This window comes from Colletes gigas, unplaced genomic scaffold (assembly GCF_013123115.1).
Source record: "Colletes gigas isolate AHSC1104 unplaced genomic scaffold, ASM1312311v1 Colletes_gigas_Sc00011, whole genome shotgun sequence".
NCBI classification, from domain to species: domain Eukaryota; kingdom Metazoa; phylum Arthropoda; class Insecta; order Hymenoptera; family Colletidae; genus Colletes; species Colletes gigas.
In genome coordinates, this window is record NW_025106640.1 from 552,761 (window position 1) to 570,133 (window position 17,373).

A 17,373-nucleotide genomic window follows, 5' to 3' on the forward strand; every position below is an offset into this window, starting at 1 on the left:
AGTCGGGCCATATGGTTCCTCCGAGAACGTCGATTTTGTACGAATTTTATTCGACAGATTTAGAATACGCCTATCACAGCCAGGAGAAAAGATTTTAATAAAAAGAGAAACCTCTCTTATCCCTATATATGTTTAAAACAGCGATCATACCAGATACTATTAATATTCTATAATATTCGTGTAACGAAACTTTTGTGATTGCAAATTATTTCGATAACAAGAAACACGTTGTATAATAACGCCAAGAAACGAACGAATCACGATTGGTGTTTATGGTGAAATGTAAAAGCATCAGAGATTGAAAGAAACAGCGACCATAATGTTTCTGAGCAAAAGAAACTGGCTTTTCCTTCTTAAGGATTGCGCAATTATAACGGAGTATCGCTCAGTTGACCGCAATAGCGTTTCAATAAAAATATTTTTACAGCCTTTGCTCGTCATAAAATACAAAGAGAAGTGAAAGTCTTGAAAGGAACGATGATTTTATGCAAATTTACGTAGGAAAACCATCTTCTCTCTCTGTGAGCGTTGAACCGGTGTTGAGATTAAATCGTTTAATCAATAGCAACATTTCTTACCGGATTAAAAATTGCATTCTCGCGATAAGAACTTTCTACAACAGCGTAACAAGAATTTCTACAAATTGTTATAAAAGAAGACTCTTGGCAGATCGTATACAAAGCTTAAGATACTGAATGTTGTTCAATTATAAATTATACAATTCCTGCATAATACAAAATTGTATTCTACCGAAGAAGGTTTGCATCATTAGGCCGAAAAATTAAAATAATTACGTCCTTTTTATTATTCGACATCAGAGAGAAAAGAAAGGAACGTTGTCTGCTTTTAATGATTAGAATATGGCTCGTTTCATTTAGTAAAATATTCTCGTCTAAAATAACACAGACTTCGATCGTAGTAATGAAAATAAGTTTAAAAAAACATTTAATCCTCTGGGCTGGATAATTATTTCGATATCTCATTTCGTCGATACTACAATTAAAACTAGAATTTTTTACGATTTTACGATTTCCTTTTTCATGCGAAACAGAGATATTATATTTTATCGATATACGTGAATTAATAACTTTCCATAATTTTTTACAGCGTCGAATAACAGAAATTCAAAGAGGAAAGGGTTAATATTAATATTTAAGGGTTACTACCATATTAACTTTAAAATCAAATTTTAGGAATTTGGGATAAAATATAGTACTCTTGCAATGGAAAATCTAACAGTGGAGCAATGTTTCAGGAGCCAGAAAAAATTGGAAAATTTTTTATAAATGGCGAAACGCGTATAAACTATACGAGATAACGTGTAAATTTTCCTGCAAAGAGGAAAAAGAGCGTATTTTCTGGCCGTATTAATGTCGAGTAATTACAAGTTTCAATGGTTTTTTAGGCTTTTTTCTACGTTGAACAGACGCACGGGCACGAAAAACCGCGCATGGGTTGCCAAGATTCTATTTCCGTTGTTCATTCATGCTAACCGGGAAGATCATTTGCCGCTGCTTGCTGCTTCTTCAAAAAACAATTCGCCGAGCTGACGGCGCGCGGGAAAGATTTGACTTTCAAATCACGACGAAAAACTGAAGAGAGATCGACGAACCGAAAGGATCGTTTATGAATATAAATTTTATTTCCGACCGTGCAAGCGTCAGAAAAACGATGCAACGCAGCCAGTTCTGCGCTAAGACGTGCACGACGCCCTCGAAGATACAAATTTTGCGTTGCAAATTGCTCGATCTTTCACTCTCGTTGACTGGCAATTACGTTTGCAATTTAAATAGACTCCTTAATTTAATAATGCTATTGTAGAAATATCGGTTTTACACAAATAAATAAAATATAATTTATAAGTAGTCAGAAATGATGAAATAGATAACGCTAAATGTCTGAGATAATTTAACATTCCTATAATTGTTGAATTTCCTAAAACATTCTCATCCTTAAAATTCAAAGTTACTTAATTCATCGACTATCGGTAGGAGAGTGGGGTAAGTTGTTATAAAACATTTAAAAATTTTTCTATTTGATATATCAGCTTGAAGTGAAAACGATTAATGCAAACTAAAATTATCATACTTGAATTAACATTTTCTGTAGTTGTAAATACGTAATAATTAATTGAAAATATCCTAAGCAGGCAGATTGTCACATAAGCAGAAAGATATATTCTATCATCTGATTTATTCAATAACTTATTTATGCAATATATTGGTAACTGTAATATAATATTTTACAGAAATATGGTTTGAAATTATTTGAGAAAGACATCTACATATATGGAAGTACTTGTAGCAGTAGCTAATGAAGTTATATAAATTACATTTTCAATAAGACAAGTTAAAAGTCTGAATTAATTTTATGAGTAAATGTAGAAGTAAATAATAAATAACTTGTTACATATCTTTATTTTGTATGTAGCTTGTAGCAATCACAAAATATTTAATTTAAAAAATAAAGTCGTAACAATTTATTCCACTATAAATACCACGCACTGGAAAATGAATTTTTTCAAAATCATGCTTCCTACTTACATAAATATAATCGTGATCATTAATAGTGAAAAGTATATACTTCAAACACGATATTGAAAATAGACTACAAAATGAATGAAAAATAAAAAACTCTCCCTCAAACAAGATGGAGACTCGTCCCCCTGCGTTCCGCTTCCTTCCATCCCTAACGACCATCTTCAACTCTTAGAACGTTTGAAGTCACCCAAAGACCCGTCGACACGCAGTCTAACGACTTCCCATTGTTCCCGCCAAGGGTTAACACACAGTATTCTTTCGCTTCCGGTCTCTCTGGGTCAAAGACTAATCGCTGGAAGCACACGTTTGCCGCCCGCGCGTCCGTACGATCTCGGTCATTTTGATCCGAGATGAAGATCACGTTCCCCGGGACGCTTCAATCGCGGAATAGAAACGGGACCCGTAGAGCCGGAGAACACAGCAATTTGCGCCACGCTGGTCGCCCAGAGGGAAATCACCGGCTTGTGTATGCGTTATGCGCCAGGCGACGGGGATGACAGTGTGGTGCACGTTGTAGTAACTGGGAGGTGTTAATAGCTCGAGGTAGTGCCGACGTGAGCTTGGTGCTTAATATGATTGACAGCGCGAATGGGTAATTAACAACCGAGACGCTTTCACGTGCAGTGCGTACGAGTCGCAAGACGGGAGAGAGAGAGAGAGAGGCGGGGGGAGATATTTAGCGCGACCAGAGTTGCTTCTATAACGCCGTTATCCTAAGTTTGATTACTCTAACAGATATTTTGGAAATGCTGTGATACCGGCGTTTAGGGCGGAGGCGTGCACGCGACACTCGATTCGGCTGAGAATATTACCCCTGCACCGAATATTAATCCTCTTGTCGACTGCGTTTCACTTGGTACAATTCGACTTGGAATCTTTGGTTCGTTCGCGTTTACGATCAGAATTTATACCGGTATGCAATTCATCTGGTTGGTAATTTGTGAAGCTTTACTGGGATGGGGTATCCTCGAAATGGTTGCAGATAGAAAACGAAGATATTAAATTCAAACGGTGTAATATGTTTCACATATTTTATAACTATTATGGAGCAAGAGGAGAGAAAAGTAGAAGGGGGAGATTCTAGAGACCAAAATAGGACGAAAATAAAAAATACCAACTCGTGAATTTTTTTCTCGAAAATGCATAGGATTTCGAACGTATGTGTATCAACCAAAAATGATTGTAATTGACCCCCAGAACCGAAAATAATTTTGTCAGAACGATATGAAAAATTTTTTTCGCCAAAAAATTTAGGCACCTACCCCTTGTCGATTTTCGGTAAGGAATTTTTTTCTCGATAATGAGTAGGATTTCGGGGGTATGTCTATTGACCAAAAATGATTGTAATTAACCCTCCTAGCTAAAAATAATTTTTTTTAAACGATTTGAAATTTTTTTTTCACCTAAAAATTTCAATAGCTAATGAATTTTATTCTCGAAAATGGTTAGGATTTTGAGGGTATGTTTATTCACCAAAAATTATTGTAATCGACCCCTGCAACCGAAAATAATTTTTTTAGAAAGATTTGAAAAATTTTCTTTCGCAGAAAAATTTCAGCACCTACCCGAATTTTTTTTTCGAAAATGGTTAGGATTTCGAGGGTATGTCTATTCATCAAAAATTACTGTAATTGATCCCTGCAACCGAAAATTGCATTATATTTTTTAAATACAAGAAGACCACTAATTTTCACACTCCTATTTTAATCCGTATCACTTCTCGATCGGACGATCGAGAACGTTCTAAAAGTACATAGATTGTTCGCGAATACGTCCTGTCCCAGAGGGCGTCTACTAGAAATCACGACGGAATTTCAGCGCAATCAAGAAATCCACAAAGCCCCAAGTCCCCTCTCGACGCAGAGAGACCTTTTAACCTATTTAACGAAGCATAACACAGACTCATGCCCTTAACCTGAATTTTTACTCCAATTACCTTTCAAGCTGCAGGTCGATATGGAACCGGAAAGAGTCCTGGCGTGATTGGTCACGGCTAGCAGCAAAGGTGTGGCCGTGATAAAGCTTTTCGACTTCGGCACGAACTCTTTCTGCACCGCGTAGCTACGCGTGCGTCGCCGAAAAATCGGCGAGTCGAGGAAACTGTCGTCGTACTGCGGCATCTTACGATCGTATCACGACCAGCAACGATCGATCCTCCGTGCACAGATCCCCGATTGAATTTAACTCGTTCGTATCCATCATCCCCCGCGATTCCTCCAGTTCGATCGCCTCTTTTCACTGTCACCCGAACGGATCGCGCGGTCGGATCGGTAATCGATTCCTAGCGATTCTTCCGTAGCCTGTTATTTTCACTTACATTATTGATTCATCTCTATACACACACACACGCATACGATTGGATCACAAGTTCTTCGAAACGTACATCGCCCAAAATAATTATTTAGTAACTCAATGAATAATACAATTTTATATTGCAAGACGCATGTATGCATAGAAGAACTTTAGAAGTGACTCAAAGAGAGGTATTAGATAAGATAACAAGAAATTATTCATTTTTCGAACCGGTTTCGTTTACACCCACCGTGCTATTAGAGGCTTAATATTGCAAAAAATCTCTACGTCAGGAGGTTGAACACACATTTGAAGCAGAAATTAAATTATAGATATTTGGTTCGTTTCCCAGGCTCGGATACTAGTCGTAATTATTCATAATTATTTCGTGCGGCGCGTAATTCTTGGGGAACTTTCGAATTCCGTAATATAGCCGGCTAATGACGACGTTGGATGACGAATAATTACTTCCACGGTCGATTAACTGCACTCAAACAGAGAAAATGTGGAACGTTCACACTTAATCTTTTTTTCAGAAACACTATCCGATATCGCGCGACGCCAAGGCTATCACGTTCGCCACTATCGAGAAACGTAAAGCGTTTCTCGAGCCCGCTATAGGACACATGTAACCGCACATGATCTCATAGACATTATATTTAGCGAGTTACCAGTTCGCGCGGTAAACAGATAACGCTGATTGACAGTACACTATTTGCTGAACTTTAATTCCCAGCCCCGGCGAACTGGTTTTGCGTATAATTAATGGTACACGATATAATTATGATGTAGTGTCTGTTGAAATGATGAAAGATTGCTTTGGAGTAATTTGCACGATGATTAATTGTAAAATCTGTCCTCCAGGCGTAACGTACAAGAAACAAGAGAATTTCGAAAATCGTGCAAACAGTGACACGAATTTTTCGCGTAAGATTCGCGCTGTGTCAAAGAAAAATTTCTTTTTTTTAAACGAAAGTCGTTTATAAAATCTGAAATATTTCGATCAAATGTGGCTGATGACAGTAGCGGCTAAATATACCTGCGATGATACATTTAGCGGCCTCGAGCACTATAGCAGAGTATCGAGGCTCAGCCGGCTTCCAGGATGTCTATTTTAACGTCGACGGACGTGTCGTCACGATTTCTACCGCTTCCGTGTCTTCTATGCAACTATAGCAATTAATACTTTCAAGTATTCCGTAAGCCCGTAACCGGGGCTGACCCCGAGAAACGCCATACTTGTGCAATTTTTCTCGCTATTAGCGCGAGTCTGCTTCTCAAAATTTTGCAATTCGAACACAGAATTGTTTGAAATATTTTCCAACGAATCGGTAATAAATGTATCAAAGCGATAGTTGCAACAGTTTCAGACGAACGAACTCTAATACTAATAAATTTTTAAATAATATTAACGATTTTGAACCATCGAATACTTCCATCAGGTGTATTATGATTATCAATTTGAATTCCAGTTAACACATTACCAACGGGAATTAATGTTTCCGATAACTGTATTATTTATGACACTGGTGCATTACATTATTAGTGTTTTTCTGACAGTTGAATACGTCACAGTAGTTAATTTAAAAGCTTATTTTAATTAAAAATGTCCCGTTGTTGCTCTGTTAAGAGGAAGTTAAGATTGCTTGGGGGTTCGAAGGAGCGTCAAATATTTCGCGCAAACTGCGACCGTTTCAAGGGACAAAGGAATCCAATAACATACTCGAAAAGAATTCGATAAAAGGGGGTGAACCGTACCGCGATGCAATTCAAAGAGGCCGTTCGTTTATAAAAATGCATCGTCCACGTAGGACGAAGAAACATCGGGATTCTTGAAGGTCCATCGGTTCGTACGACAAACGATCGACGATTACTGGAGCGAAAAGTCGACCACCGCTCCTTCGACCACCTACCGCGGTTCCACGTTGCTTTTACTACTTTCAGAACGATGTGTATAATTCGATACGAGACCAGGAGGTCAATCGTGTAACTCGTTCCACGCTGGCTTGAACACAAGCACCCTCCGTTTTTCTGGCTTGCTTGCTCTCACAAAATTATCGAGTTTTCTGGTAATATTTATATACACTTGGCCGCTAGTTGGTTCCTTTGACGAAGTAATGAAACGTGGTTCGGTACCCGATAAAATAAGAGTGTAGCGACACTACGAATACCGGGCAATCATGGCTGCCGGCGAGGTAAACCTCGATTTCGATCCCTCCCACGATTTTAACACTGGTGGTGTTCGAACAAATGTTTATACGATGCTAGTGTGGATTTTTATGCAAATATCGTATTTTTATTAATAGAATTGACCAAATGAAGCTTTGTAGAGGGTTGTCTCATCTGCTAAATATAATAAATCGAATTTTATTTTATTTCTTATATTTTTGCATGTTAAGTGCATTCTGTAGTTTGTTGAGAATCAAAATTTCCCATAAATAAGTGTAAATTATTGAAAACAATAGGAATTTAACGTGATAACACAAATTATTTTTACCATTTTTGCCACCAATACTGAGTAAATATGCAGTGACAAATCTAGAATTCGAAGGAAAGGAGATTCGAGACTCCCACCCTTAGAAATCCTAAATAGGAATTCAACGTTTGTTAAATCGAATTTATTTCTCTGTTTTTTAAAGAAAGAAACGATAGGTCATGTAAATATAGTCTGTGATGCTGACTATGCCAACTACGATTCGATATCATATGTATCGCTGTTACGGTTGCAAAAAAAATCGATTAAAAAAAAAATATTCGGTGAACCGGACTCGGAACACGCGACCTCGAGAATATGAATCGGCCATTTATACCATCTGCGTCATGGTTACTTCGATGACAAAGATTGATATTCATAGCGTACATATTCTGCAACTTGTGTAACTCGAATTATCCATAAATCAAATGGCCGCGTCAGCCTGCGCGAAATTTTCAAAATTACGGAAGGTCGGGAACGAGTATTGCTTTTTTGCTAATCGAATGTAAAACGACCGCGTTCCTTGTTTCTTCGACGTTTCTGCCAAGATTACCGACCTTCACAAATCACTAACGACGGTATAAATTATACAAACACTATAAATATCTAATAATTCATCATTTCTGAAGAAGGCCAACAGATGAAGAAATTAATATCTTCGTTGCTTGATGGAAAATACAATTTTAAACGTTTCCACCCCCAATTTTGTTACGGTCCTCTTTCAACAATTACATCGATCGATAGATCCTCCTATAGTAATTTCCTACGAAGGATCAAATTGTTATTATCAAATTCTATCCCCAGCTGTAATTTCCACGACGCCTCGTTCTAGTTATTTAGTGCACTTCGTAATCATGCAAATCCACAGGAATTTTGTACCCTGTCGAGATTTCCTGATTAATAATAATTAGCACTGATGAACTTGCGACCCAGTTACGCTCAGCTTCCTGTCGCGCCCGAGGCGCTTTCGTTATTTTCGGAGTTCGATGGACTGCCCGCCGATTTAACTCTTTTAAAATTATCGTCGTAGATTCACGGTATGTATTTCACGCGTACTGCAAGGACCCATACGTTATATTATGGGTCGTATATTCGAACGAATAAATTTTACAGTCGAGGGTACCGACGATCGATAATAAATTCAAAAAAAAAATTAATGGAAGCGATAAAATGAACAGTAAAAAAAAAATGTAAATATTTAAAAAAAAGTCTATTCTCATTTATTGGATCGCGTCTCGCTGTTGAATTTATGTATTGGTATATCTCTACATTTTCAAACGCTAGCAAACAAAATTGATGTATTCAAAACGGTTTAAATTAAGGACGGAAACGTTTATTAAATAAACAAGCTACGCACGGTATGATATTTATTTTAAATTTGACGAGCAATTAGTTTACGTGGATATATTGACGGTGAAACGACCATTTTGAAAAGTTCTGATCGCCACTCGAAATTCCATTCAAAGGCAATTCCTACAGTTCCACGGTACGCATTTGTTTGAAGCTGTACGTTTTGGTCTCGCGTTCTATTATTTCAATCCTATCGTTGTACGGATATACAGTTACATTTATTTTCAAAAGTGATTGACGCGTGTATATGTTCGATACGCAATATTGAATTATGGGCCTTGTTCCGCGCCCGTACGTTTTGGTTTCGCGAGCCTGGCGCTGTACACAATGACTGACCAAAATAAATCACGATACTGTATTTATAAATTACAATATTGTTAGATATTTACGTAAATCTGAACTAGTAGCTTTCTCTATGAACGTAATAAACAAATGATAAAACAAACAAAGCGTTTCTGTTTTTCACGATTGTGATGATCGATCGTCGCTATCTTTGATAACAATTTTTTAATCTATCTTTTGAAGAATTTCAAGTTCAAATAAACAATCTTTCGTAATTTTGTGATTTATACACGATGAATTAATTTTTTCTTTTTTTTTTAGCCAACTTTCTTGAGTCCACTTCGTCGAATCAAGATGGCGACCGACGGAAGGTTTTTCATCGTCGAATCATCCGCGATGGACGATCCCCGTTCAACATTAACGCGTGGAAATGAATCGCGACGCGACGTACGACTTCATCTCCGAAAATAAATTGGACGCGCCGAGTGTAAAATTTTATCACTGTCTGCGTTTGTCTGTTTTTGTTCTCTCTCCTTTTTGCTCGGTTCTTTGTTGTTTATTTTTTTTTTTTTTTGATACCATCAAAAGCTTCGCAACGAAAGTAATTACGATACCGTGGCACCGTACAGATATTAATATCAAAACATCGCTGGATACAGCGGGGGGAACAAGTATCGAATAAAAAAAAAGGGGGAAAAATGCATCGCGAGATACCGTGCCGCGTAATTAAACAGCACGGTCTGGGGATGACAAAATATTTAATAAACGCGACTGGTAATCAAACATTCCGCTTTTGTATTGTCTGTACTCGGCGTTTCCGAGTGAAATACTCGTAAATATCACGGCTACGCTTCATAAACGAGAATTGGTACCAACAGTTTCGGTTTTTTTCGTTCTCGTCCATAGAATTTCGACGCTCGAAAATGCAAGATAAACACGGAATTTCGCGAAATTAACCGATAAGGAAAAGTCACGGATCGCGACGAGAACTTTTTGCGAGCGTTCTATTCCGTTAACTGATCGGGCCTTGATCGTTTATTGCGTCTATGTTCCGTTCGCTCCAGATCGCCGCGTTACGATCTGGGTCGTTAAGAGCATCGCGGGGATCTTTTAATCTCAGCTTTGTGGAAAAATACGATCGACCAGAAGCAACGAAACCGGAGACGCCAGAGTCTCGAGCAAAAGTGCGTTTGACAAGTCGATATTGCGCCGGTTTCGCGATACCGTTTAATCTGGACTTTGTTTGCGCGAACGCGTCCAAAGTTTTCAATTTGCCCGCGCGTGTGTGTGTGTGTATCCAAATGACAATTTCGCGCTCTGACCGTTTCATTCCCACCGTAGGGATGTATATTTAAAACTATGGAGCAAAATATGACTGTCATCCAGATTTTCAAATTTCATTTCGTTTCGTCTAAAACTTACTTAATACACGATACGAGTTTGAAAAATATTCTTAAAACATTTTTGGCGAATTTACGAACCAAAGTCGTTTTCATCTTGTACAAGAATTAATATGAAGAAATTCTTAAATTTATTTTAATATATAGCAACGTAATTTATGAAACAGGTTAATGTAATTTTCGAAATAATGATTGAACGGTATTACAATGATTCTTCGTATTATATGGAAAGTACTGATACGGATTTTAAATTCTGTTTAAAAACAATGTCGCTGCGAACGTTTTATCGCAAGAAGCTTCTTCAGTAGCATTCTTGCAGCAACTTTTATAAAACCTTGTTTTCGAGAAAATCGAGGTCGTAAATTCAAGCTCGATTAGATCTTGGCAAACATGTTTTTTCCCCCTTGTAACTAATTATATCTACTTGTCTCTGTCTTACACGACAGAGTTTCGATATTAAGATCGGGATATAAAAATTCGTGACTTTGTTATTGGTCGTACATAACGTTTTGGGCGAATTAAAGAGACGTAAATCGACTCGAATGATTTAAACAAAACGTTTTATTATGTTTTGTTCCAGCCATTAATGTCCATTCTATAATAATAACGTCTACTGTTCACGACACCCGCCAATCCAGACGATTGAGAAATCGTTCTCTGTAATATTCAATTGCGCCGAAGTGCTTTGATGATAACCGAGAATCAAATAACGTGGTAAGACTGCTGGAGAATATATTAAGCCACGACATTTTCAAATACAAAGTAAAATAATTTATTGTAGAAAAAGATCATTGGTCAAGATGAACGTTCGAACTCTGATTTCTCGAAAACGGAACACTGCATAAATTTTGTTCTTCGCCTTCGAGTTATTTCTGCACAAGGAGTCATGCTAGAAATTACACCTCCACCCTATATACGAGTTTCCCTATTTACTTAAGGGAATCCACAACCGAGCTTTATCCATACCCAACATTGTCGAACGTCATGACCTATTTTCTCCTAAGGCACTGAAGCGATTTCAATCAAATTGTCCTCGAAGCACTATATCAATATAGGCAATATTTATCAAATTCCTTTTAATATATTTCATAACTTCTCAGAAATTAACGCACAAAATTTAATTTAAATTGATTATTTTAATCCTGGGAAAATAAATAAAATAATTTTTTTTACATTTCTTATTAATAGTGCATTTTCTCTCTTTAAATCTAGGTATTATTTTCCAAATTCATTCATTTTATAACTATTCAGAAGTTACCACTAAAATGTTTACTTAAATTATTTATTTTAATCCTGAGAAAATAAGTAAAATGAAAACGATTCTTTTTACACTCATTAATAGATGCAAAATAAATTACATAGATGATATTTTCTCTTTCCAAATATAATTATTACAAAAAATTTCATTAAAATAGTTTATTTTAATCCTGAGAAAATAAATAAAATAATTCTTTTTACACTTCTTATTAATAGTGCAAAATAAATTGTTGTTGTTTTCTTTCTTTAAATATAGGTATTATTTTCCAAATTCATCCATTTTATAACTACTCAGAAATTACCAAAAAAATGTTTACTTAAATTATTTATTTTAGTCCTGAGAAAATAGGTAAAATAAAAACGATTCTTTTTACACTCATTAATAGATGCAAAATAAATTACATAGATGATATTTTCCCTTTCCAAATATAATTATCATAAAAAATTTCATTAAAATCGTTTATTTCAATCTTGAGAAAGTATATAAAATAATTCTTTGTACACTTCTTTGGTTTGTGGATTCCCTTAAGAAAGCACAACGCTGTAACCAAAGTATATCGCGTGTCACTGAAATCCCACGACACGTTCATTTATCAGATTTCATTCAATGATCAATTACAAACTCCGCCAGTCTCAAATACGCCCATCACGAGCGCGTGAGTCGATCATTAACGGTATCCCTCGATCGGATCAATTGGTACCGCGCGAACGTCCACAATCCCATCAACTATTATTCAAAAGTATCACCAATCGTTTCAAAACACTATCTAGCACCTTGCATCCACTTCGAGATCGATTTCGCGCAACGAATTACACTCTGTATCGCGTTGGAAACTTTCCTCGGGAAGAAACTTTGTTCTCACGGTGCACAATGGCAGAAAACGAAACCATCGATCACCGAAACTTGTTCGATCTATTATTCAAAAGTATCACCATTCGTAACGTTTCAAAACACCGGCCATCGAGCTTATTCGAGCGTCCACTTCGCAACTTAGGTTCCCATAGTGCACGATCACGCTAAATTGGAATCAATAAATTACTGCCAATCTCAAGGTAGATTTATCAATTATTCAAAAGTATCATCAATCTCTGAGTCTGCTTTCAAAACATTTAGAAACCGATTCCACGCGATAAATCACTTTCTGTGCCAGGGTAGAAACTTTCCTCGAGAAATTTAGATCTCACACACGGTGCACGATCGTCTAATACCGATTTTTAAAAGTATCATACATTCGTATCCAAACACTATCGAGCTATTTTATGTATCGAAACTTGGGTCTCCGGTCGCAGGGAATCGAACCACCGATCGTCCACTACCGATCTCTAAAATCTGAATCGACACACGAGACGTTCGCGAAAAATCGGTTGGTCGAATGTAACGCGTGCACGGATCGATGTCAGCCGAACGGTCGATCGAGAGCCAGCGGGCCGCGAAGCTCCACCGTGTCGGACGATCGCGGAAGATCTCGCCCCGCGGCAAAACGACGTCTAAACGCGCGACCGCCACTCGTCTACGTGTGACCACCGAGCGTAAATCTGGTCCACAGGGATCAGGTTCCAAACAGGTCTGGCCTGACGTGCGCCACTCGCCGGCAACTTGCCCGCGAATCGGAGGTGAACTGTTGTCGGCTCGTGGACCGTCCGCTGCAGAATCGGCCCGGTAATATCTGTGACTTTGGCTGGGAAAGAAGGCTTGTCTATTTTAACGGGTCGGAGGGAGAGAGAGAGGAAGAAGAAGTGGCGAGCAAAAGTCTGCGAGCGAGAAGGAGGAGGCGCGGAGAAGAAGGAGGAACGTTTCACGGAGACAAAGAGAGAGCAGTGCTACGATGTAGCGAGAGAGTTAACAGAGAAGAGGGACAAAAGACCTCGTCACTGAGGCAGACTCTTACGGGCGTTCTTTATTTCAACGTGGAGAGCACTGGAGAGAGAGAGAGAGAGAGAGGGTAATGGACGACGGAGGTTCGGGAAGCAGAGGAGGTACAATTTATTTGCGGACCCTTGCAGCACTGTGTCAGTGTGCGACGCCCGGTACAACTATTTTTCTTCTTCCTCGTTTGGAGAGCGTTTCTTACTTCGTCGCGGTGCACAACGGTGCATTCTGATTGTCGTAGAACCGGGAACGGCTCGCGTAAGAAACGGAGATTTCATTTTCAGGTGTTATTTTCCGTTGCTTTTTCGTCTGTTTCGCTTTCGGGATCGCTCGGCGAGTGGTCACGGTCACGCGACTTCGGTTCAGAGACGAGGCGATTGCCAAGTTTTTCGCGCGCAATTCGTCCCCGACGACTCGCCGAGTCTTTAGCGGGTCTATTAGGTCAACGGTGGACAAACTACGGCCCAGATTTTAAAATAGTATAGAAATTTTCGATTTCGATGTTTTAAAACGACCCACTTAAAACGATCCACTTTGTGTTACATTTTTTGACATGGAAATTAGGTTAGAAACACATGTATATACAAGAAATGGAATTCGTCCTAATGAACATGCATAAAGCTACTAAAATATACCTATTTGCTTTTATATTTACATTTAGAAAAAATTGATTGCTTTTTATAATAAATTATATTGGCCCACCACAATTCTTTTTCTTTACCCACTCCTAAAAAGTTTGCCTATTACTGTATTAGGTTATGTACAGAGTAGTATTAGGACACTTGACAGAAAGATTATTAATTCATTTCAAGAAAAGAAGAAAAGAGCGACTAAGAACGTGAAGATAATTTACAAATATGTGTATTTTAATTTAAAAATAAAAATCTGGTTAAGTTCATTCTCTGATGACCAACTGTTAACCATTTAAACAAAATAAAATCTGTTTCCCATTACATCTCCATTTGGGTATCATTCTTGAACTGATCAGATTTTCCAGATGAAAATGAGTCCAACCATAACCTCCATCGAATCGTTTTAAATTATACCTTGTTCAAACAAGGTTATGTTTGGGCTCGTTTTCATCGGGAAAATCTCATCGATCCATTAACAACACAATTAAAAAGATGTAATGCAAAATATACACATTTTAGTTTTCATTCATTATCTTATCTCTTTTATCTGAGACTGTTTGTCACAGAAGTCTACGTGTTGCTCGTGTTAAATAAATATAATACAAACAGTAGGCTGGATGATTTCGTTGTTTAAATCAAGTGTAAAAGTTATCATTTAAAAGCCGAAATTACTGTACCGTACATTTAAGATAGTAATACTTCTATGGATTGCTTAAGTTCTGTACTCTGTGAAATCTCAATATTTACATGGGAACCTCCTTCTTTGCAATGTGCTGATAAGCAGAAGGTCATCCCAGCAACAAATGCTATTTTTCGTTTGAAATAAAATCAAATGGCAGCAAACTGACGATTTCCTTGCGACTATTGAGGATAATTACTGTATTGTATACTAAATATAAAACAAAATAATTACTCTCAGAAATTATTTGGTATAGAACAATTATGAGAGAGTTATATAAATGTTATTGTTGTACAAATAACTCTTTAACAATTGTTCTGTATTAAACAATTTCTTAGAATAATTATTTTGTTCTTTGTTTCCAAGAATAATCTAAAGATCAGATACATATGCACACGTATCACTTTCAATATACAAGGTGGAACCAAAGACTAGCAATTTCAAAGAAGACTTTTCAGAAAAAAAGATCAAAGTATCAAATCTAGAGTATAATAATCAACACACGTCTCAGCTGTTTCTTAAGCTACTAAAATTGTTTGGTTTGAAAGCCGTTTCATTAGCAAACAAAAACCGCGATAGTAATGTGTAATTTTAGCTCCTCAAACAAACTGTAACTTGTTCATAATTCTCATTTCACATTTCTTAACTTCTTTGCATATTTCTATAACTATCAATCCTAAACACAATAATAAAATTAAAAATATTCGAGTGAAGATTTAACACCACATGCCAAGTGTATTTTCTACAGAGTTATTATGAAACTTTTATTTATCTTAAATATATTTCTATTAATAACTGCTATCGAATCACTCCTTTTATCTGATTTATGGAATAAGCGCCCGTACACGACTGTTAAAATTAATTCGTTCTCAAAACAGCTTGTTTTTTAAAATCTTTACTTAAACGATACGATACTAGAATATGAAATGTGTATAAACTTACTGTTGACAAACCACACTTCTAGGACCATTTTGACGAGATTGGTATAAACAGACACTCCGATTACGCGCCGTTTCGCGTCCGATTCGTGCGAAGTAGAATGTTGCACTAATCGTTTCGTTGCATTTTGGCGTCTCGGTATCTCTCGAATATCACCGAGATTACATCGTAACGATAACAAACGATAACGATGACTAATTCGCTGATATCCAGACGAGATTACGGATTCACGGAATGCTGGCAGAAGGAAAAATCAAGGCGAAGGGATGCCCTCGGGATCAGGAGCTAAATCGGGATCAACCGTAACACGTGCGACGACCGGTTTTCGCACGTGCGCCGCGCTCTCTAATCCGTATACGCGCACGCATTTGCCCGACGAAACGTGAAAACAGATGCATATTCATGAATCCTCGGTGTACGGTATGCACCCTCCGGGGCAGCGCGCGTGTTCCTGGCAGTGCATCGTTAGTCGATGCAGGATGGGCAACATTTGGCTGTGGCTTTGCCATAGATATTGGCTAGGGTCGAGAAACAGAACAATCTCAACGCGAGCGTAATTTCCGAGCAGACACAGACGTAACGAATATGTACACTGCAGGCTATATACACAACGAATCTAAACACTGGTACAAGCTGAACCCGGAGACTGAAAAACTTCCAAAAATAATTGTTTCAAAACGTTACGAAGAGGACAAATTTTTGTTTGTACATCTACACTGTTTTACAGTATACAAAATTCTCTATAATCTTTATAATTTTCAACGCCTCGTATCTCGGTAATCTTACAGACTTCTATCGAATCTCAAGATAGTGTTGGATAATCAGCTTTCCATCATAATAGCTTTACTTAACAATATTGTCCAAGCAGTTATCTCCTACAAGCGTTACGCGTTATTGTTCTTACTTTCTATTCCAAAGTCTATTTCCCTCATCTGGTAACTAAGGTCATCCAATCTTCTAGATACTTTGGTATTCCAAACGTGCTGTTCTTTCTCTGTTCACTGAATAAGCTTCTTGTTAGAAATAAATTTGTTGGGAAATGCCCTGTACACGAAAATCCTGATCACCAGAAACTTTTGTTCCCCAGAAAATAATCTCACTCGAATTTTATCCATCCACGTAGCAACCCACGCGCATCTACCAAGAGCTCCCAGACTCTCCTCCCGGCGTCCTATTTCCAGCGCAGTAACAACAAGAGATTCAACAGAAAGCCGGTAACAGATAAAGCAGCCGGACTTCGACAAAGCCCATAACCGGCACAATGTCCACAAGAACGGAAAAGGCAGAATCCGTGGCAGTCTCGAACAGAATTTAATCATATTTCGATCTCGCGCCTTTTCGCCTCCCTCTCTCTCTCTCTCTCTTCCACGGCTGTTCTTTCGGACCGACAAAGTCGGTTCAATCTCCGCGGGCGTAGGAGGCCCGCGTAGACCTTTTCCCCGTTGTACGACACCGGTCGACACCATAGAATTATTTCAATGAACTACCCCGTCTAGTTGGAAATTTAATGAGAGTTCGCTTTTCAGCGACCGACCGACAGAATTCCCCCGACGACGACGACGCGCGGATTTATTATTGACCGTGCTTCGCAAGCCTCTAGCGATGGGATCAAGTTCGATACGCACACGCGAATCCGAGTCAATTTCGATACCCAATACA

The 17,373-nt window shown here is 38.0% G+C and overlaps 1 protein-coding gene across 9 annotated transcripts in view; it reads right to left on the bottom strand.

The window, feature by feature from the left end:
• Positions 1-17,373, bottom strand: part of LOC122398484 (guanine nucleotide-releasing factor 2) — a 93,090-nt gene that overhangs the window by 70,890 nt on the left and 4,827 nt on the right. For 5 of the 9 annotated variants that reach the window (XM_043398385.1, XM_043398379.1, XM_043398381.1 and 2 more), the window contains exon 1: positions 4,477-9,157. The exons of 1 other annotated variant lie outside the window; for it this stretch is intronic. In XM_043398385.1, the coding sequence (XP_043254320.1) occupies positions 4,477-4,660 (184 nt within the window). In that variant the 5' untranslated portion in view covers positions 4,661-9,157. Of the gene's footprint in view, positions 1-4,476; positions 9,158-12,368; positions 13,225-17,373 lie in introns of those variants that run through there. 3 more of the 9 variants (XM_043398376.1, XM_043398378.1, XM_043398377.1) reach the window with 3 other exon arrangements.